The sequence below is a fragment of the Didymella exigua genome (assembly GCF_010094145.1).
Source record: "Didymella exigua CBS 183.55 unplaced genomic scaffold M421scaffold_48, whole genome shotgun sequence".
Taxonomy (NCBI): Eukaryota; Fungi; Ascomycota; class Dothideomycetes; order Pleosporales; family Didymellaceae; genus Didymella; species Didymella exigua.
The window spans coordinates 1-22063 of NW_022984822.1; the positions used below are offsets into that span (position 1 = coordinate 1).

At 56.0% G+C, this 22063-nt stretch overlaps 7 protein-coding genes across 7 annotated transcripts; 2 read left to right on the forward strand and 5 right to left on the reverse strand.

Annotated features, from left to right (window-relative positions):
- Window positions 1-1624: 1624 nt before the first annotated feature.
- M421DRAFT_425610 (Cloroperoxidase) lies at window positions 1625-2879 on the reverse strand. Its single transcript, XM_033594130.1, has 2 exons — window positions 2531-2879; window positions 1625-2475 (listed from the first exon to the last, which is right to left on the reverse strand). The coding sequence occupies exons 1-2, from the start codon at window positions 2796-2798 to the stop codon at window positions 1727-1729; spliced, it is 1017 nt and encodes a 338-aa protein (XP_033443804.1). The 5' UTR covers window positions 2799-2879; the 3' UTR covers window positions 1625-1726.
- A 1405-nt stretch (window positions 2880-4284) lies between these two features.
- Window positions 4285-5434, reverse strand: M421DRAFT_405441 (uncharacterized protein; the record flags this gene model as incomplete). The annotated part of the gene is made up of 2 exons (XM_033590295.1): window positions 4285-5270; window positions 5357-5434. 2 exons carry the CDS (start codon window positions 5432-5434, stop codon window positions 4668-4670), a joined length of 681 nt encoding a protein of 226 aa, XP_033443805.1. The 3' UTR covers window positions 4285-4667.
- Window positions 5435-6247: 813 nt separating this feature from the next.
- Window positions 6248-9306, reverse strand: M421DRAFT_9503 (glycoside hydrolase family 47 protein; the record flags this gene model as incomplete). The annotated part of the gene is made up of 2 exons (XM_033598260.1): window positions 6248-6542; window positions 6599-9306. The coding sequence occupies 2 exons, from the start codon at window positions 9304-9306 to the stop codon at window positions 6248-6250; spliced, it is 3003 nt and encodes a 1000-aa protein (XP_033443806.1).
- Window positions 9307-9736: 430 nt separating this feature from the next.
- M421DRAFT_425612 (SMAD/FHA domain-containing protein) lies at window positions 9737-11712 on the reverse strand. The gene has a single exon (XM_033594131.1). It carries the CDS (start codon window positions 11527-11529, stop codon window positions 10234-10236), a length of 1296 nt encoding a protein of 431 aa, XP_033443807.1. The 5' UTR covers window positions 11530-11712; the 3' UTR covers window positions 9737-10233.
- A 351-nt stretch (window positions 11713-12063) lies between these two features.
- M421DRAFT_308423 (uncharacterized protein) lies at window positions 12064-14158 on the forward strand. The gene is made up of 4 exons (XM_033589182.1): window positions 12064-12287; window positions 12450-13241; window positions 13586-13832; window positions 14024-14158. Exons 1-4 carry the CDS (start codon window positions 12162-12164, stop codon window positions 14050-14052), a joined length of 1194 nt encoding a protein of 397 aa, XP_033443808.1. The 5' UTR covers window positions 12064-12161; the 3' UTR covers window positions 14053-14158.
- A 2457-nt stretch (window positions 14159-16615) lies between these two features.
- M421DRAFT_425614 (protein-L-isoaspartate O-methyltransferase) lies at window positions 16616-17445 on the reverse strand (the record flags this gene model as incomplete). Its single annotated transcript, XM_033594132.1, has 1 exon — window positions 16616-17445. A coding segment is annotated over one exon (585 nt), but the record flags the coding sequence as incomplete, so codon positions are not given.
- A 424-nt stretch (window positions 17446-17869) lies between these two features.
- On the forward strand, window positions 17870-21910 carry M421DRAFT_425615 (pre-rRNA processing protein Utp22). Its single transcript, XM_033594133.1, has 2 exons — window positions 17870-18312; window positions 18568-21910. Exons 1-2 carry the CDS (start codon window positions 17878-17880, stop codon window positions 21679-21681), a joined length of 3549 nt encoding a protein of 1182 aa, XP_033443810.1. The 5' UTR covers window positions 17870-17877; the 3' UTR covers window positions 21682-21910.
- The last annotated feature ends 153 nt before the right edge of the window (window positions 21911-22063 follow it).

The window sequence follows — 22063 nt, forward strand, 5'->3', positions numbered from 1 at the left end:
TACCTATGGTCCGTGCGACCCTACCCTACCTATACCTATGGCCCGTGCGACCCTACCCTACCTATACCTACGTCCGTGCGACCTATACCCTACCTATATCCTACCCTAGGTACATGGTACCCATCCGCCAGTCTAGAATTAGCGCTGTTCGCGGCCGCCTGTGTGCGGGCCAATCAGGAGTTGCCAGGTCTCGCTTAATCGACCTGGCAACTGCTGATTGGCTGCACGACAGGTCCCTGCTCGATTGCGCAGATCCGACCTCTCGCCGCTCGCTCTTATCTGACAGCTTGATAAAGTGCTATAGCCAGGCAAGCCCAAGCTCATTTGTTGTCTATCCATTATCACTAACCCCTATTCTCTAATCCTAGGGGTATGATACCAGGCCTGGTTGTGGTTCTTAGCTTTGAAGATAATGAAGGGTGGGATAACCCACCCTGTGGCGTTGATGGCGGCAATCAACGTCACCCACTCCCTGTCACCAGGCTGAACCCTAAGTGGCTTAAGGCGCCTCTTAGAGGCTGTGAATACCTTCACAGACCCCCTAACGCCTATCTAGAAGCCAGTCTTATCAAAGTTGTACGTGTCTTAATCTAGGATACTATACTTGGCTTTGACGTTGCGTACAAGGTTGAACCAGGGGCTGATAATAGCTGGATTACTGCAGAGGACTCGCTGGTGATCACGGAGTCGAGTTACCTGAGATTTGACCTCAGGCCGGCGTTGGATCAGCCTATAGGCCCAGTTCTCCCCAACCTGGCCACCACTACGCCTAGCTAGTAGCTGGTCAGCCATTCCACGTACGTGGCTAAGCGTAGGGGCAGCGCCTCTAGCGTCAAGCTTCCTTATATATTGTATAACTGCCTCCTCTTCATGCTTCTGAAGCTTAGATGAGTTGGGGTGGGTATCGCGTCGTGGGGTTCTTCCGGCGCCTTGATGGCTAAGTGTACTTTGAGGAACCTTGTAGATAGCAGCAGCGCGTCGCTGGCTTAGTGACGCGTTAGATTTCATTGCTTGGGTAGCAAGTATAACTCTATCTGCACAGGAAAGTAATTCAAGATCAACTGGTTGAGCCATTGTAATTGATAGTAGAAAGCGTTGTGGTCTTGGCAGAGTGATTCGCTCGGTGGGGTGATCCGCTCGGTGGTGGACCACGTTACACTCATTATATACATTTGCTCTTCGTACCGCAACAGCACCCCCCGGGCACGCATGTACCACATCCGCAGCACCAGAAGGACATCATTCTGTTTCTACTCAGCTATTTATCATTTATGGTCTCGGATGCGATGTGGAATTAGGAGTGGCGAGAACGGGCTATCCATCTCTTGCTTATGCGATTGATGTCGCTATAGAGGACGGAGTCAGGCCTACATGGAAAGGAACACGTCCTACTGCGGCATGGTTACTTACCCAGCTCCAGTCGCGACAAGGTGTGGACAACGATACTGTCACTACTGCGTATGGTTTTTTCCTGACGAGAGACCACTCGTCGAGCTCTTAGATCCATGTGCGATCTGCTCTGTCACTTCTTCCTGCGATGCTCGAACGTAGTTAGTCTGCGATCGCCTTTCCGCCGTGCTTTTGCGATGCTTCTTTTCGTCCGGAATTTCGAGAATCGTCCATCTCGCTTTCATGTTATTTCAGCTCACTGGTTGACAGAGACCATCTCATGACGTAAAATTCGTTGCGCTAAAGATGTTTCCACTCCCGTATCACCAAACGCTTCCTACAACCCCAATACCTCGCTGATACCCCCCGTCAAATTGGCAAGGCTCTTACTACCACCTACAATCGCAACCAGCGCATCCTTGTAACTATCCGCCACAATCCTCGCGCCCTCAGGAACCGGCTCAGGGCTATTCCCAAACAACTGCGCAACCATAGCGCCCAAGGTATTCAACGTAATCGGTGCCTTGCTCGGTCTCCAGCCTAAATTATACGGTAACTGCTCTTTCTCAAACATGCTCCGGACGTACTCGATCTTCGCATTGCCATTAACAGGATCACCCATTGTTTGAAGGTAAAGTGCATTCTCGCCGTACGACAAGACGGCTTCACGGACGCCGTATGTGAAGTCTGGGTTCTTCGCCAGACTATCGTTGTACCGCGCGAACTTCGCTTTGCTGGCAGTGGGCACGTCGGTTACTGTTTTGCCGTCGAAGAAGCGGATGTACTGCTGCCAGTTGGGGTCGTAAAAGGGTTGCAGGTTGCCGAGCGCGGCGTCCTGGCGCGAGATCGAGGCGTCGTGCTCGATGGGGAAGTTGTGCATGTTCAGGTCGTCCAGGTCAAATGAGCCGCCGAGGGAGTTGGGGGAGGCGAGCAGACCCGCACCACCGATTGCGGTGGTGAAGTCGGCGCCCACATTGAGACCTTCTGCTAGCCCCTTCAGCAGAATGGGAATGGTGTTGCCTTTGCCGTTGTGGGGGATGAAGCCGTGGTTTGCAAGACTGTTGAGAGCAGGGCAAGGGGAGCGGACTGGTTCTGGTGTTAGTTGATAGCATTGATGATGGTTGTTTGCGAGGTAATGTACCATCACCCGAGCCGGCAGGCTTGAAGTCCGTGAACCTGGGATCATCTGCAGGTGCTGGTCCAAGAGACTTGAGCAGTGCTGCGATGTTTAGTGGCAGACCGAGCAACGAGCCTCCCTGAGGGTGTGCAACAACGCTGGCCACAAGCGCACCAGCCACGATAGTAAGACGCATACTGAACGTAAGTTGAGCGAGATATTGTAAGGGAGCGTACTCGTGAGGAACCAGGCAAGCACGGGCACAGAGGCCTTTTGACCCAATAATGACCATGGAAATTCGATCACGAGAACACCACCTCAGCCTGCTTAGGTTGTAATCCTGCCTCGGAACATTGCAGTGAATCGTTTTCGGCCAAAGGCAGCTACGATGAGAACAGGAATGATGTACAGTACTCGCCATCGCTGGTGTGTGTTTAGCTCCGGGAAGGCTCAGATCCGGCTCAAAGTGGGCAAGTGCTGTCAATCATTTGCCGGATTGCCGGAGATAATGAACCTCACACTAATCCTTTTGGAGTAACTTGAGCTTCTTCTAATCCGCATCGTGCTTACCATGGGTGATGGGGAGTGGAGAACGTGCTTGATACCTTATAAGCGCTTATACGTCGTCATGATTGGACACCCCGTATTCTATCTCACCTGCACGCAGACCATTCACGATGATTCATAAACGACCGCGTCTCCGCTTTGTTCGAAGAGGGTCGTTTAATCCTATCGAAGCGTCTCATGTACTACCCGTAGCCTCTACCTCCTCTTCTGCTGGCGCCGATGTGACATATCTACTCAAGACCCCCTCCACCGTCCAGATCCTCTCCAGCTCAGCCGATCTCTCCATAAACGCTTTTCTCAGGTCGCACACAATATGCGCACACAAAACGCTGCACCCGATCCTGTCCTTCAAGCCAGCCTCTGTCGTTGTCAGGATCCATTTTGACGTACAGCCCAATCAACAGCCTCCTGAGACTGCAGATCCCCGATGTACGTGTGCAACCTATAGTGACTACGAGGGAATCTGGGTGTACGCTGTCCTCCACGCAAACCTCGATAAACCACTGCAGGACTGCTCGGCAGAACATGTAGTCTTTTAGCTGCACGACGGTGCTGTATGCCTGAACGAGGTTCTTGAACTGAGCGTTGTCGGTCCTTTCTGTGACCAAGACGCGCATTTAATAGAGCCAACGCAGATAAATATCGAACCCGAACTGGCCTATACTGGGGAACAATTGTGCTGAGACCGCATACAAGTTCCAATCCGCTTGGTAAAAAAGCCACCTAAGTATCATAGGAGTACCTTGTTCAGGTGCCTGGTCAAAAGCTTGTTCTTCTCAGGTGTCCATGCATGACTGGTAGAAGTTTTTGCTGTGGGTATTGCGACAATATGTCAAGTTGTCCATGTCTGAGAGGCAGGGCGTGGCAGATGGCGCAATTGCCTCCGATTTTGCGTCTTTTTGGCTGCACACCTTGCTGGAGGACGCTGGACATCTCACACGGAAGTCCTTCTTGCACTCGAGATTGCTTCTTGTATAGACCTATTAATTTGAACACTGTCCTACAGCTCATGCTAGTCCCTTATTAGCTGTAGTGTGGGAGAAAGGTTGTAACGTACCGAGCCCTGGGTTTCCTACGAAGACTGACGCGCGGTGTCACTGGCATAGCTTTTGGTAACTCTCCAATAATCTCAGATAGCACATTTTATAACAGCGTTTGTGACCGACATTGTGGATTAATACATCAAAGCTCTTCTCTATAATGGGTGTTCCTCTCGCAAAGTTGTAGTGCGCTCACGCAGGAAGAGACAAGGCTTGAAAGAAAGAAATGATCGAACGATGCAGCTGCACAGGGTCTGCCATCCTTCGGTAAGCTCAAAGATCAAAGAACATGCCTCCACAGACTAACACATCGTAAAGCAACCGTGTACTGGCTGTCTTCGTCCAACTCCCTCAATCCATCGTAGTAGCTGATGCAGCGTATACCGCCTAGATCCTCTTCTTCGGTGCAATCTCACCTTTTTTCATCAGATCTTCTCTTCCGGATTATCTTTGTCGTCATCTTTGTCTTCATCTTCGTCGCCATCTTCGTCGTCATCCAAAGAACCTTCCAACAGAAGTTTTTCCAAGAGGTACTCCATCTTCCAAGCTGTACTTTAGGTGGGTGACTCCTCCAGAAGAGCAAAGGACAGACCACGCAGGAGCTGGACCGGTTGTTTCTCTAAAGTGAACGAAATACAGGCCTCTTCGAGATCCAGCCTCATATACAGCCCAATCAGAAGCCATCTAAGGCTGCATGGTCCAGAGGTCATTGCATACGCCATCTGTATGACCGCTGAGCCTGGAAATCTGCGATCGTCAACGCACAGTTCGACAAAAGCCCGTAGAACAGACTTGCAGAACTTTTCATCGTGCAGCGCTTGTCCAGTGACGTAGGATTCAACCAGATTGTTGTAGCACACGTTGGTATTCTCGCCCCCCATCATGATTTCGCTGCGGTAGAGCCAATTAGAGTATGTGTAGAAATTGCGCTCGCTGACGTCGGGCAATGACTGTTGTTGAAAAGTTGGGTCATTCCAGACATGTTGATAGAGAGGGCACCTGGTCGCGGCAACGGGTGTTTGTTCCTTCCAATCTTGCAGACTTGACCAGTGGAAATTGGCCCCGCACGAGTCGACGCAGAATGTAGGCTCGTCTACGCCCGCGCGGAGCTCCTTGTAGCAGACGAAGCAGTCACCTTCTACTTCACGCCTCTTTTCCTGGAACTTGTTGCGAAACAGTGACGAGCTCCTGCAACGCAAGTCTCCGTGGACTCTAAATAATGTCATCTGAGAACTGATCTTACAGTCGACCATTCGACGCCCTGGCCTAAAGTCTTGCTAGCGACACCTCGTATACATGGCGTGTATGCACGGAAAGCCATGCTTCTTGCGGACGCTGATACGCTTTTACTGGTGACATGGTGATGTAGAGACCTCGATCACCGCGATATCGAGATATCCATGTTGTTGTATGTGTTGGTTTGCTTCTCGAAGTAACGAAACGCAGCGCGAGGCAGAGCAGATATAGCTCGCCGTCCGACGTGATTTACCTGCTGCTGAACATTTTGCAGCGTCACTAATATTGATAAATCCAGGTAAGAGAGGGCCTTTACTCACCCGATCGATCGTAGAAGTTCTCGAGAAATGAGTGAGGTAGTGCATCACTGCTGTGAAGTGCGGCCTCGACGTGATCGACTTGGCTTGCTTGCGTCACCAATTAAGCCGCATAGTCATAATCAAGACAAAGGAGTTAAATATAAACCAACCGTACTGTTGGAGACAGCGCCTAGCCGCTCCTGAGTGGTGAAAGTGATGAGGCAGCCTTAAAAGTCTCAGCTCTGCCACCCAAGACTCACAGAACATGGACTTGCAAGGCCAACCACTGTGCTTAATGTACAGAAGAATAGGCAATGACGTTAACTAGCAACTGCGCATGCTCGGATTGAAGAAGTGCTTCATCTGCAAGGGGCGACCACAAAACTGAAATCGGCAAGGGATGCCATTCACGAACTCAGGAAAGGAAGCGGCGCATCCCGCCCGAAGAGAGGAGCAACTGTATGGATGCTATGCGCAAATACTCTTGCGTTGGGTTCCACCCTGTATACCCCGAAGATGTACCAATAGGCTCTAATCAAGCCAATGCCCGATGTGCGGCTTTCCATCAACGCGACACCAACCCTTGATTACCTGACCCTCTAGGTCGGCCGTCTAAAAGGATGCGCCTCGGTATTAAGCACCCACTCATCCAGACTGACCAGATCCTCCTCGGCAAACAGCAAATAGAAATACTTCAGCGTCTCGGCAAGCCAGAAGCTCTCCATGCTATCGTCCAGCTCCGGCACCGCCTTGGTAACATCATCGATGGCGCTGTTTCCAAACTCGGCCGCCGTCGCGCGCATCACGGCCTCGAACATGCGCCACCCGGCTTCGCGCCAGTGCGAATCGCCCGTGATGCGGTACATATACCAGACCGACTCTATGGCCTCGGGGCTGGAAAGCGTGTTAGCAAGAATTACTGTTGGGGGAGGGAGTAGGACGCAACGTACCGGAGGATATAGCTCCTGGCCCCGATTCTCACGACGCCCTCGGGGAGCCGCTCTTCCTCGATGCGGTTCTTGACATACTCCTTATGGTTCAGCACCGGCATGGGCGAGTAGACGTACGGGAACGCGGGCGCGATGCGAGACGATGGTGGCAAGCCGGCAAATTCAGGGATGTTGAGACCTGGTTGAACTCTTGTAGGTGGACCTTCACCCTCTTCTGATTCGCCGCCCATGACGGATTCATGGTCCTGGTGGGGAGTGTGGGGAACGGCGAGGGGGCGGACGGCAGCTGGCGGTGAAGGGTTTGGGGCTTTGGCGGGAACACCGGGCACGTCTTCGATGTTGACATGAGTCGCGTCGTCGAGGAGTTCGATCATCTGCCGCCTGTCGAGGGTATCGGCGAAGACATAGGAGGGAGTTGGCGTGGGTTGCGCTGCGACGATTGGCGGGATCAGAGCAGGCTCGGGAGCTGCCGTGAACTCGGCCATTGCAATTTTGTACCAAGACGAGGCAGAGGCGATGTCGAGCTGGTATTGTTGAAGCTGCGACTGGTAATTCTGGATGCGCCAGTCTGACCGTGGATCAAGGAGCTCGTGGTACAAGGTCTCATTCCAGGGACACTCTGTTCGGCTCTCGCAGGGCACAGTATCGTAACCTTCCGGCATGATACCCGTTGCTGTCATATCATAGGCGAAGATGCAACCTTCTGTGAGCTTCTTTGCGATATCCAGGTCTTCAGGACGGTCAAAGATCTTCGCGCCCATGCCAAACATACCACCAGCAAAACATGTCAGATGTGCATTCTCGGACTCAAGATCGCCGATCAATGGCTCACCCTTGAGTGATTGCACGTTGAACTTTCCTGAGTTCAGGATGTCATTCTCTTTCGGGACCATGGGCCGGAAGATCAAGTACTTCTTCACAACGTCCATGGACCACTCAAACATAGCCCGGTACTTCTCGACCTGCCCACCCAGGAGCAGCCACTGCTTTGGCAGATACTCGTATGTTGAGTCGGACATGCCGCCTAGTGTGTACTCTTCACGGCCAAAGCTTGAGCTCGTGTCAAAGCCTTGCGGTCGGCAAGTGGGACCTGTGTAATCAGGTGTGACTGGCAATGAGGCTGTGTCAAACTTGACTCTATCCATGTTGCCCTTCTGCAGGGCAAGCAGATCAGCTTCGAGATCGGTTGCCTTCTTCGGTGGTGTACTCTTCTCGACGACCAGCTGTCGTCGCTGCAGCGGCGGTAGAGCAGACATCTTCGCGGGATTGCCCAGTGCAGCGAGCATTGGGTCGTCCAAGCCCTCCTTGGGGGGGACCCAAGTCGGATTGACTCCGTTTGGCGTCAGAATAATTGGGTCGGGCAGGTCAAGCGGGATCATCTTGTTGCCACCTGGCGAGAGCTGTTCCGTCGGTGTGGGCGTGGGCGTCGACTTCGGGTTTCCGGGGGCAACAAGGTCCTCTGACGGGTTGTTCATAGGCTCTGGAGCGGGCGGAGGCACATCGATGGCCGTATAGTTGCATCCTGATGCATCCAGATACGTCGGCCACATGCCCGGAAGCCTTGTGTTTGCCTGGAACTCCTCCAGAAGATCGGTAATGCGTGCAATTGCATCATAGTATTTGTGGTCCCCTGTGAGCTGCGCAAGCCTCGTGAACTCCATCGAAAGCGAGCCAATCTCAGCCAGCACAACGCGGGTGCCTGCACGGTGAGGGTTCGACGCAAACTGCGATCTCCAGTAATAGTACGTCTCCGGCATGCGGTTCGGCGTGTCAAACGCGCTGTACAGGACCTCGGCCAGCTCGACTGCCTTTTCCAACAGGATCTTGTACTGCTTGCCACTGACATCATATGCTGCCAGCAGCCCCCCCAGGTATCGAATGGTGGTCTCAAATAGCGGGATGTCGGCGCGTGGGGTCGTCGTGAAATCGAGCGTGGCTACGGCCTTGACCGCATCGGCGAATTCCTCCTTCAATCCCATAATCCACAATGTATCCAACGCGTCTACCAATGTTGCGCGCCAGCCGGCAAACGGATCCTTGAACCCACCAGACACTGGCTTCAGCTCATCATGCTCCCAGGCAAGCGCCCTGTACCCGTTCCACGACTTCTTGAAAACATTCCTGATCGTGTCGAGTTTCGCAATGCGCGCAGCCTTCATGTCTGGCGTCTCCGGCTTGAAGTCGAACTGTATGCGCTTGATTGGCTTCGGTTTGCCAGCTGGCAGCTTGATCATCGACTGCGGCGGGACAGGGAAGTTCTCGGGCAGCTTTGACCAGTACACCGGCGCGATGCTCGACTCGGGCAAGACAGCGTTGGCGGGATTGCCAGGCCGACCAGGCTTCGGCGTAGGGACTGTAGGGAGGTGCTGTTGCGGCAGCTTGGGTGTGAGGGCGGGACTCGAGGCTGGCGCCGCAGACGACTTCCTGCCAGCAGGAGGATCGACGGGCGCAGCAGGCGGTGGCGGTGTCTGGAGGGGTGTGTTCCTCGTAGCTGCAGACACATCAAACTCGAATTTCCGCGTCTCCTTCGCAACCACGTTGGGCTTTTGAATGTACTGTATTGTGTCCTCGGCTGCATCCCCTAATTTACCAGCTGCGTTCGACGCTGCTTCCCGCCATGTCGCTCCTGATGTCCCAAACTTGTAGATCGCAAATACCGCGATCACTGCGAACACGAGGAAGACCCTATATCTCCTCATGCGAAGCATGGCTGCTCGGTGTGCAGCGCGGCGCGCCTTGCTTTGCGCAACAGGTGCGTGACCGGATGATCGATGACGGTCGTGATCGGTGTAGGCGCTCTGGTGTGAGCGGAAACGGTAATACTTCCAAGAATCTGGGTCCTCTCGTGGTGTGGACGGCGTGGTCTTAGACAAAGATGGGGTTTCAGACCAGAAGAAGCTGCGGCGCTGCCATCAGAACCGGCGAGTAATGGTTAAAGGAAGGGACGAAGAAGACAGCGTAACAAAAACACCAGATGGTGGGCAGAATAGAGTGAGAGGCACACAGGAGATGTTTGGCTGAGCTTCACGGCCTTGGCTAGCCGAGCGGATCTTAGCTGTAAGGCACGACCCACTCAAGATCGCCGGGTGTTGCAGATGGCTGCTGAGCACGCAGGATGAATTGCTTCAGTATATAGTTGTGGACTTCTTGATTGGTGTTGAGATGTTCTTTCGCTACCCACGTCCCATCGATCTCTGCGGAGTCTCGAGGCTGCTCTGCAAGAATACTCTTAGGTCTTGAGGGGAACGTGACCGTGTCGAGTTCCCTGTGGGCGAACGATCGTTCTGCCGCGGCACGACTTTACCGCCGCCCCCGCGCCCATATTTAGCAACTGGGGCTAACAGATTAAGCTTAAACTTGTGGCAGGGATGCGGATCTATTAATGAGGGGCAGAGTGAGAGCATCCTGTAGGCTGGCGAATGTTGTATAGACATCTAGAGTCTCATGGGGTTTGGAGGGGGAGTAGGTCTTCTTGCGTACATCGAGCAGCTTGCGAGCCTTCTACCACGCTTCATCTATCTGGCTTGGGGGCTGAACTGTGCATGCATGGGGCGCATGATCGCTGCAAGCTGTGTACCCTGCAGCTACTGTGCTCGCCAGTGGACTCTTTGCAGGAAACCATCAGCATCTGGATATTACCTTTTCTTCTCCTCTGGCGGCGGCAGCATAACCACATACTCGCGCTCGCTTCCCGCGAACTTGAGAATGTCCTTGTCTCTCAGCTCGAAGTAACGGCTCGCCTCAACATCCTTGCCATTGAGCTCCGTTCCATTGCTGCTCTCCAGGTCTATGACATACGGCTTGACCCTGCCCTTGGTGCTCTTTACGCCAAAATCGTCCTCGATCACCTTCTGTGTATACCTGAACTGGATGACCGCGTGTTGCCCACTCGAGCTTGGGTGCTCGAGCACATAGTCCACCACCTCGTACGAGCGTCCCAGAAGCCAGCAGCTCTTCTGCCAGAGCTCAATTGTATCAATGACATCGTCGCCTTTGAACACAAAAATGCGCCAGGGCTGCGAGGCGGGCGGCTTGCGCGCCTCGGGAGGCTCGTGGTATTTGAGAGAGATCTTGGTGCCCTCGACACGGTTGGCGTGCTTCGCAAGCGCACCAGTGGGTTTAAAATTCGGTTTCTCCTTGTTGACAGGTGCGCCACCGTACTTTGTGGGTGCTTGGTTCGAGTTGTCGACGCCGCGAAAGGAGACGTCTTGGTCGGGCAGAGGCTTCTTATTGCGCTGATGTGGCGACCGTGATCGTGATCTCGAGTGGCTGCGGCGACGGCGTTTGGGCGGTGGTGATCTGGAGGCGGATGCCGAGCGTGTGCGGTGTTTACGTTCGCGGATTGCTAAAGGAGAGCGCGAGCGCTTGTCGTCCCTCGACCTGTCTCTGCGCCTTCGGTCTCGTGAGCGGGAGCCGTCGCGTCTGCTGTGTCTGTCCCGTGACCGATCTCGTCTTCGGTCCCTGCCTCCATCTTTGTCTTTCGAGCGGACATGCCGCCTCTCGTTCGAACGAGTCCTCTTGTCTACAGATCTGTCTCTCCTCTTGCTGTCCTTTGACCTGTCGCGCGGCCTGTTCCCAGCACGGTCTCGATGACTCTCTTTTGAGCCACCGCGTCTCCTCTCCCGTGATTCTTCTCTAGGCTTCCTATACGGCTCCGGCGACCCATTTCGCCCCGGTCTGCTTAATTTCGCCGCAGATGGGCTATCTCTTGGCTTGCGCCCCTGTGACGGATCCGTAGGTCGCCGTTCCCGGGATCTGCTTCTTGAGCGGCGCTGTGAACCAGCTGAAGCTGAGGACTCCTTGCTTGCGCGCTCAGGCTCCTTGCTCAAAGCCTTTTCTGCTACCACACGCGGTGGTGTAGGGACCTCCCCACTAGCAAGCTGCTGAGTGAGCCGACGCCTCTGGCTGAAGGGCGACAAGTCTCTAGCCATAATGCGCCGCGTACGGGGAATGACCGGACTGCGGCGCAGCTGGGGCCGTATTACTGTACTGTTTCGGGTCGCTAAGTGGCTAGAGGCGATACCATTGCAATCACTCAAGACATGTGAGAACACAAGTGGTGTTGATCGCTCAGTAGTGCGACAGTGCGCTGCTCGGGCACTGATGGTGTAACTGAGACTTCTACAAAACGGGCCGGTCGCAAAGTTTTGTGACGGCCGTTCGCAGTTTCCAATGCCAAGTCCAGGAATACCAGGCAGGCGCTTGCCCTTCCACGCGCCCACTCGTCCAACACCCAAATAGAGAGCGCCTCGACGCGGCATTACTGTCTTTCCCGCGCGTCTCACCCACTCGGGCTTTGGCCCCCCAGTCAGAGATGCACGCCATGCTCTAGGCGGGCGGCCACTGTGCACTGTGCACCGAAACATGACAGCGGACGTTTGCGCGATAGCAAAACCGCCGACAAAAGTTTCGAGATCCTCTTCACTGGGCGTCACCCCGGCCTATTCGTATTCCTTCGCTGTCGCCTTTCTTCCCTCTTATTGCTTCTCTGTGTAGTTTACCTGTCTATCATAATGTCTTAATACCACATGCTATGCGTCGTTAGAAGCGCCTAACCATTACGATGAGCTCCAAGAGACTCTTCTCCTGGCAGAAGCGTCATTCCCATGCGGAGCCATACTACAAGACTGGGGGTCTCCTACCCATCGACTCTCTGGGCAACGAGCCCAGCAACGATCATGAAGCGAAGGTACGATTGATTGCCGGATGACGGGTAGTGAGCTGGCAATGCGCAATGCATGACGACGTGGTTGCGCAGAGCGCAGCGGTAGTCACTGTCGACGGAGGTGTGCTGCGGGCAGCTGCATGATGCTTCGACGTTGTGATCGTGTATTCGCTGACCAGCTGCAAGGACACCCAAAGGTCACGCAGCCGCCCCTCCGACATCTCCATACCGGTAATCTCTCCAGACCACGAGCAATCCGCATTGAGCCCCTTGTCGTCTCCATACAATGCCCACCGTGTCAGTTCGACGTCCACTCTCATGGCTGTCTTCAATGATATGCTGCGCTCACCGTCGTCGAGCGTGGGCGCCTGGTCAAGGTCCGCCTCCGTACATAAGCCTCTCCCCACCAGGCCGCGCTCAGCCTCCGACCCGTCAGCTCCAGGCTTTCCCGCTGAATTACCTGGATCTCTTCTGCAACATAACCAGGGTTTTCCACATCTTGACCCTCCCAATATTCCGCCAAGTCGTCCCACTTCGCAAATCATTCGACGAGGAACCCATCCGCCTGATAAATGTCTTGAAGATGAGGGTGAGGTCTTTGACTTGCTGCACCTCTATCCTGAGCCATTGAATCATTCCAAAAGTGTTCCAAGTCTGCATGCTGGGTATCGAGACGGCTCGATGAAGTCCTCACGTGCTGGGCCTGCTGCCAATGCGAGCGCCAACAACTCGAACCCCCGTCGGGTCCACCATAGGGAAGCGCTCAGCAGCATCGAATGGCATTCGGTAGCAGATCCAACCCCGGTCAACGATAACAATGCTATCGCATCCTTTTATCCTGTGATGCAGGACACTGGCCATACGGAGTCGGACAGGTTGCGCATGGACGCCGACAAGCTGCAACAGCCATATCCTATGGTTTTTGAGCCAGGGGTCTCAGACAACTCTCTCGCAAGACGCGCAAGTCGCCGAGATGATGTAAGTACCGCTTGTTTCTCCGTCGTGGTGATTCACTCGCCGAGTATGTAATGCGCATGACGAAACTGTTTCAGATAGTTCGTATCCGCTCGTCCAGCCTTAATGGGACGTTGCATGCCTGGAGTAGATGGACAGAAAGGCTGCATCGACCGAAGTAGCCGTTTCAGCGTTGTTGTTGTTGTGGTTGTCTCGACTCGTGTGCTGGAGCGCAGTTGCTCAATTGAGCACACGGCTGCAGGAAGAACCACGGCGCACCAGCCAAGTCTTCTGTCCTACTCCACTTGCGAGCCTCAAAACAGCCTTTCGCATTCACCTGTAGATGGTTAGCTACTGACCGTAATCAGCCCGGCGCCTCCCTTACACCTACACTGACAGGCTTGCGCCACAAACCTACCGAAGACCTCCACGCTGCGATTGCCTCGCAGAATCAGACGATAATAACATTACAGTCACAATTCGGCAGTTTGAGATTGTCGCACGAAACTCACGTTCTGAGCCTTGCAGGAGCGCACGCTGCAGAGGTTGCGTCACTGCGAAACTACGCAAGACTATTGGAAGAGCAACTGGCACAGCATCCGGGTCTGCATCACGGTGAGTGTAACTGTACTTCCTTGCCTCCCCTTCACTTTGCTTTCCTCATTTCGTTGCTGTTACACCCACCAATTGGCGATCTTCGGAGTTAGTGCTCGCCACTATCCACAGATTCCGGGGCTCGTCTGCAGCTCTAGCCAGGGGCATAAGTCGCTACTGAAGTTTATCAGGCCCTAAACCACTGCTGGCAGTTGAACGGTCGTGTGTAGTTCTGATCTAGTTATGCAACAGACGTAACGACTTCAGCTGACGCGCATCTAGCCTCGAGCAACAATCACTCGTTTCTCTTGGATACTCCCGAGAGTTCCTCTACACCCCGCTGCGAAAGCTCTCAATATACGGCCGGCACACCTGCCAGCTCGAGACTGTCTTTCCGCATTGCTTCGGAGAAACAAAAGCAGTCGTATCGGACGTCACGGGACAGCTCAGAGATGGAGAGTTTGAAGCGCAAGCTGAGCACTACGCGGCGTCCGCCAACCACAGACCGCAATCTTCTACCCGAGCTTAACCAGTACAAGCAGAACAATGCTGCCCTGCAGACACAGATCAGTTCTCTCATGGCAAAGTTGAATGAGTCCAAGAAAAGTGAGAAGGCGTTAAGGGCGACCCTGCAAGAAGTTGAACGAAGGTGCACGGAAGCTGAGAGTAAGGCAAGCGAGGCTCAACAACTTGCATCGAAAGCCGAAGCATTGCAGAACACCATTGATCACCTTGAGAGCCGGCTTGAGATCGCAAATACCGGAAAGTTGGATGCCCAAGAAGAATTGTTCAATATGAGAGCGCTGAAGTCACCATTCGATGCCTCGTTCCCGGAACTGCAGATGGAAGGCCCGAATGCCAACGAGAGTGTGGGCACGATCTTTTCCACCGATTCATCATCAGGTAGGCGCCACGACTCAGCTATGGACATCTCAAAGTTCGTCGCGCACATCGAGCAGCTCGAGGATGAGATCAGACAAAAAGATGATTACATCGCCGACCTTGAGGAAGACAGTAGCTTGTTGCGACAGATGCTTGATCAGGTCAATCATCAGTGTGACGAGGTCAACTTGCAGCTGGACATCCAAAACGAGTTACTCGCTAAGACGAAAGAGACTGGTGCACAGATCCAACAGCTACGGACTGCAGTCCTGGAACGGGAGGCTGTCATCGGTGAGAAGGAAAAGGCAGTTCGTGCTGTCGAAAAGCAACTTGAGCATCACATGCTTCTCCTGCAAGCTGAGATACGAAAACACGCTACGACAACGCGATACTTCACCGACGACAACGATCCACTGCCAGAGTTGACTGCTCTAGCAACTAAGAAGGACATCGACAGATGGATTCAAAGGCTCAACCAGCGCTTGCGGAAGGCGAAGCCAATGACCCCGGTAAAAGCCCCGATGACGGAGACCGAAGCCTTGTTTGAAGATCTGCGGAACGAGATCGACTTTTACGTTCGCGAAATTATCTACTACAAGCTGGACATCCGGGGTTACAAGAGCGACATCAAGAAGCTACACAAGATCACTGGGCAGCTTGGCAGCTATGGGAACAGGGCTAGTGACCTTGAGTCCGACACATCATCTCTACGACCAGCACCGACTCCAAACAGAGCTCGTTTCTTGGCAACGACACCAGATTCAAAGAGCTCAGCACGTTCGTCACTAACCTTGATGGGTCCTATCACTGCAAACATGGGGTCGAGTCGGGCCTTGACCCCGCCTCCGTCTACCACGGCAGGCAGCACAGATAATTCGCCAAAGCAACAATCGCAGCATGGATTGGATGCATACGAGGAAGATGCGTCACAAACATACATTCTACCTCAGACGCCAACTAAGACCACTACCGTCAGTGCACCACACACTACTCCCACAGGCCTGATTATATCGCATGACACGTACGCACCTTCGGAGAGGTCTGAAGAGCAGATTGTGTCGAGGCCTGACCACCAACCGGAAATGCTCGCTCTCGCCCTAAGTAATCCAGAGTCGATGCTCCATTCCGGTGATGATCGCTCTGGCATCGAGCGAGAGACATCCGAAGCGTCTACTATCCGTCCTGTTGTACCAACGTCAAGGTTCTCGCAAGATTTCGTGTTCAAGGCACCATCACGCAAGCCTTCTCCAACCTCTCATTCCCGTGTCAACTCAGACTCAAGCAGTTTGAGCTACAACCTGCAGCTTCAAGCTATTCCATCACGAACAGAACGCAAGCTAAGCGCGTCCTCCGGCACTGGTATACCGTTTGTGATAGCCATGGGATCGCCACACAATCCAGCCATCGCAGTGGCAGCCAAGAACAAGCCCGTTTCTCGCCCACACAAGTCCACATCAGCGACATCGACGGCGGGCTTGGATGGGACGATGGCATCCTCCATGCCTCTCTCATCACCCACAAGCATCGATGGGGCTTTCCCCATGCCCCCATCAGGTTCTCCCAGTCCGACAGGGCACAAGCGCAAGCTCAGCTTGTCGTTCAGGAAGCAGGAGAACGAGCCAGCAACAACACCACCGCATGCAAGGACTTTGAGCAGTGGGAGCGTACGCACGGCGATACGGTGGACAAAGGCGAACAGCAAGGGCAAGGGGATGGAATTACGAGGGAGAGAAGATGGTGGTGAGACAGGAGCAATTGGCTTTGCTCTTTCTCGCGAAGATGGAAAGACGTGAGCGGTAGCGTCTGTCACGCTTGACTCTTATTACTGCTCCCTGTGACGATTTCAAGGATCGAGGGAAGTGTGACGGGTCGGAAGATGGACCATGGGGTTCCGTAGACGATGGACCAATCGAAATTACAGATTCAATTTGATTGATGTTATGTGCTGTTGAAGGCATCTCCTGCCAAACGGCCATGCACTGCTTTTTGGCACTAGTCCTCGTCGCTGTCCACTTGTCTACAGAAAGTCGTTACAGAACGTCGTTGCAGAACGTCGTTGCAGAACGTCGTTGCAGAACGTCGTTGCAGAACGTCGTTGCAGAACGTCGTTCCAGGAACTCGTTACAGAAAGTCGTTCCAGAATCGTCATTGCAGAAACGTGACAATGTCACTCTTCGGTGTCACTTGTTCCCGGGGCATCGGTCAACGGCACGTACTGCACGCCATACAACCTCGTCTGCTCCACGGTGCCATCCTCTCTCTTATCCACAAGCCAAATATGCTGCCTCGGCCCATCGCACACAGGCACAAACAGGCGTCCAGGGGCCTTCAACTGGGCCGTCAGCGCAGCGTGATGCTCGGCCGCCGCAGCACCGACATGAATCGCGTCATACGGCGCACCCTCAGCCCATCCCTCCCTCCCGTCGCCCAGCACAAAGTTCACGCGCCCAGACTCCAGCATCTCCCGCCCCGCCTCGCTCTGCGCCATGTTCGCGCGCGCCATGTCGACCAGCGGCTGCACGTGGTCGATCCCCACTACCCGCCCGCCCGCGCCGACGAGCTGCGCCAGCACCGCCGTCAGGTACCCGCTGCCGCTCCCGATGTCCAGCACGCGTGCGCCTGGGTAAAGAAGGGGGAGCAGCGATTCGCAGGCGGCGGCGTGCATGTGCGGCGCGCTGATGGTGGCGTCGTGGCCGATGGGCTGGGGGCGGTCGTCGTAGGGATTTCGCGGGGCGAAGTGCGCACGGTCTACCTGCGTGAGGGCGTTAGTGGTGTGTGTGGTGCGAGGCGGTGGTGTGGCGCGGTTTCGGCGGATGGGTGGGCGGAGTCGTGGGGAGTACCTGCAGCATGGCCGTCTTGACGGGGGGGGAGGTGATGAGCCCGTTTTTCTCGAGGTTCGCGATTAGCGAGGCATTGGTCGAGCCTGAGGAGCGCCAGGCCATGATTGCGGGTCTGGGGGTAGGGGTTCAAAGCTTGCGGGGAGAGCGTGGGCGGCGGAGGAGAGCTTGAGTGAGCTCCAACGTCACTGTCACGCTCGCTGAATCCGGGGTAGCGATGCGATAAGATAAGATAAGATAAGATAAGATACGCTGCAGCATCATCCCTGTCGTCTGAGTGGGTCCACCAAAAAGTTCGCAAAGTTCCCGCGACGCATCCAGATTCGCTTCACACGAACACGACAACAATGCCGCCCGCGACGAAACGCAGAAAGCTCGAGCAGTCCGAGGACGAGAGCGAGGGCAGCTTCGCCGACTTCGGGGCATTGGACAGCGCGGGGTCGGAAGTGGAAGAGGAGGCGAATGGCGAGGACAGCCCTGTCTCGATGGAGGGACCAGCCGCCGCCAAACATGTGAGCGACGACGACGAGGCCGAGGAGAGCGCTGCGCAAAAGCACGAGAAGAGCGCGCCCGTGCACAAGCACAAGAAGCGGCCGGCTGCGACGCTCCAGGACGGCGCCTATGCGTCCGAGTCGTTCAAGTCGAACTTGTTCAAGCTGCAGGTCGACGAGCTGCTGGAGCAGGTCAAGCCCAAGTACGGCAAGAAGGAGGCCCCGGCTGAGAACGTGATGCGCACGCTGAAGACCATCATTGAGTCGCTGCCCAGCCGAGAGGCTTTGCCGGTACGTCCGTTGGCGACACCCGCCTCCACCCTGCTAGTCGTCTAATCTGCTAGTCGTCTAATCTGCTAGTCGTCTAATCTGCTAGTCGTCTATGCTGCTAGTCGTCTAATCTGCTAGTCGTCTATGCTGCTAGTCGTCTATCCTGCTAGTCGTCTAACCTGCTAGTCGTCTAATCTGCTAGTCGTCTATCCTGCTAGTCGTCTATCCTGCTAGTCGTCTATCCTGCTAGTCGTCTATCCTGCTAATCGTCTGTAGATTCCAGAAGCCGAGAAAGCCCTCAAGTCTGCTGGTATCGCGGTCCCGTTCCCCAGCCCACGCCCGCCCAAAGACGCAATGTACAAGCTTGCCTTCGAGCGCCCGTCGAGCATCAACGCGACCGGCAGCTACCCGCTCAAGACGGCCACCAAGTCTGATGACGGCATTGCCATCGATCTCGTCGTCACCATGCCCAAGGCTCTGTTCCAGGACAAGGACTACCTCAACCACCGCTACTTCTACAAGAGGGCGTACTACCTGGCCTGCCTGGCTGCAGGCATCGCGCGCGCAAAGAAGCACAAGTTCGCCCTGTCTTTCGAGAACTGGCACGGCAACCAGCTGCAGCCCATTCTCGTCGTGCGCCCCAGTGGCAACGGAGACGCGGACGACTTCTCAAGCTCAAAGGCCAGGATCAACATCATCCCCGCCCTGCCTGAGAACACGCTCGCGCCAAACAAGCTGCTGCCCAACGCGAACGCCGTGCGACCAAAGGACGCCGACGACGAGGCTGCTGGCAAAGTGCTTCCACCCACGCCCTTCTACAACAGCGCAGTGCAGTCGGATGCGAACATCACCGCCTACCTGAAGCTGCTGTACGCGACAGCAACCACAGCCGATGCCTTCAAGGACGCGTGCGTTCTCGGCCGCATCTGGCTCAAGCAGCGTGGGTTTGGGAGCCAGCTGCGAAAGGGGGGCTTTGGCAACTTTGAGTGGGCGGCTCTCGTGGCTCTCCTGCTGCAGCCCAACCAGGCGACCGGTGCGCAGCCGCTGTCGCCGGGGTACAGCAGCTACCAGCTGTTCAAAGCGGCCCTGCAGTTCATTGCGCGCCATGACCTGAGCAAGAAGGCTGTCGTCTTGCACGCCCACAACATCACCATCCCAAAGGGCGACACGACGCCCGTCTTCTTCGACGGGCCCCGAGGCCAGAACATCCTGTTCAGGATGACGCAGTGGTCGTATGCGTGTCTGCGTCAGGAGGCACAGGCGACCGTGGACATGCTGAGCGACACCGTCTTCGACCAGTTCGACGCCACCTTCATCCTGAAGACAGAGGTGCTGAAGTTCAAGTACGACGCCACACTCGAGATACCGCTTTCGGCATTTGGCCTCGATCCCGCGAGCGAAGCCTACAACCAGCAGCTCAGCAGCGCTTGCCACAAGCTGTACGCGACCCTGTCCCATGCGCTCACCGATCGCGTCACGTCCATCTCGTTCACCATGCCCGTGGAAGAGCACTGGTCCATCACCACCAAGCGGCCGCAGGAGAAGCAGCGCAAGTGCATTCTCGTCAACTTCGCGACTGACCCCGCCAACGCCAATCGCACCGTCGACCACGGGCCCGCAGCGGAGAACAAGCAGGAGGCCGCCGTCTTCCGCAAGTTCTGGGGTGAAAAGTCGGAGCTGAGACGATTCAAGGATGGCAGCATCACCGAGAGCATCGTGTGGTCTGCGAAGGATGTATCCGTCATCGAGCAGATTGTCCGCTACATCCTCCCGCACCACAAGATTATGCAGGGCGCTGAGCAGCTGAGCTTCACCGGCGATGCCTTTGCACACCTCATCAGCGCCGGACGCATCCAGGGAGCTTCAGGTGTAGCGCCCTTTCTGCCCATCATGAACGCCTTCGCCGCCATGGAGAAGGACCTGCGCGCCCTCGAAGACCTGCCTCTCCAGCTCCGCTCCATCAGAGCCGCAGACGCGCAGCTCCGGTACGCGTCCATTGAGCCGCCAGCCCCCGGCCACACACCGGCCTCAGTCGTGCTGCAGTTTGAAGGCTCCGGCCGCTGGCCCGACGACCTGTGCGCCATCCAGCGCACCAAGATCGCCTTCCTGCTGCGCATCGCCGACCTCGTCGCAGAGTCAGAGTCCGAGTACACGGCCCGCGTCGGGCTGGAGAACCCGTCGCAGCCCGCGCAGAACCAGGCCTTCCTGGACCTTACAAGCGCCGCGGGCTTCACATTCCGGATCCGCATCCACCACGACCGCGAACAGCCGCTGCTGGAGCGGCAGCTGCAGGACAAGGCGCTGGACGCGGGCTCGCGCGAGTCTGCCGCCGCGAGCCTCGCGCTGCACAAGCGCGACTTCACTCACGCCCCGCGGCACACCCAGGTCGTGCAGACGCTCGCGACGCGCTTCCCGGCCCTCTCGCCCGCGCTGCGCCTCACGAAGCGCTGGTTCGCCGCACACCTCCTCGCGCCGCACTTTGCGCCCGAGCTGCTCGAGCTGCTGGTGCTGCGGACATTTCTGCAGCCGCACCCCTGGACCGCGCCCGCCTGCGCGACAACAGGCTTCCTGCGCACGCTCGCGTGGCTCGCACGCTGGGACTGGCGCCACACCCCGCTCATCGTCGACCTCAGCAGCGCGGCCGCCGTGGATCAGGATGGGCACGCGCAGCCGCGCATGCAAGCCGCCGACCTGGCGCGCCTGACGACGCGCTTCGAAGCCTGGCGCCGCATCGACGCGGGGATGAACCGCGTCGTACTCTTCGCGGCGACGACCCTCGACGGCGACGACGGCACGACGTGGACCGACAAATGCGCGCCGGCGACAGTGGTCGCGGCGCGACTAACAGCGCTGGCGAGCGCCGCGACCACCGCGCTCCGCCGCGCAGACGATGCGCTGCTGCGGCGCGTCAATGGGCAGGACGCCGGCACGGCGCTGGACCCCGAGTCGCTCTTCGCGCCCAGCACGACCGAATACGACATCACGCTCACCCTGGCTTCGCGATACACACCCTCCGGCGCAGGCAAGGCCAAGCGCGCCGCATCCGCTCCAAGCTTCAAGAACCTCGCGCTCCAGCGCGGCGAGTCTTACACGCCCGCCGCGCCTTGTCTCCCCTCCTTGTTCGCGCACGACCTGCGCGCCGTGTACGGCGACGCTGTGCTCTGGTTCTGGGACCCGGAGATCCTGGACCGGATATGCGGGCTGTGGAATCCGCTGTCCACGCGCCAGCGCAGTTGGAAGGTCAAGCCGGGGTGGAATAGTGCGCCGGTCAGGGTCCAGGCTGCTGAGGGGGAGGAAGGCGTGCAGATCGGGGTCAATCGGGAGGCGGTTGTGCATGAGATTAGGCGGTTGGGCGGGGAGTTGGTGAGGAGTGTTGAGGTTAGGGAGTAGGTTTTCTGTGGGGGGCTTGTGTGGTATTTGGACTATGTGGATGTATACCTATGGATACGATGACGCCACGTCTTTCCTGTTGGAGCTGTGGATTGTCTTGATGGAGAGCTTTGATTCTACGTTCCTGAGCACAAGAGACATGCTGTTGGTGTTTGATCATGTGGACATTCGTCGGAGAAGAGAAGAAACGCCATACAAACCCCAATGCGCAATCGTCGATGAAAAGACGAGGAGAGACTAGTCCACCTCCAACAAACCGCCATGCACTGCACTCCATCGCCCATGTACGGACAAGGCTCGACAGAGACGTCATGTAGAGTCTCCATCCGTGGAATCAGTCTTGGACATGCCAGCTCAGTACCCCATCTCCCATCTTGTTGCC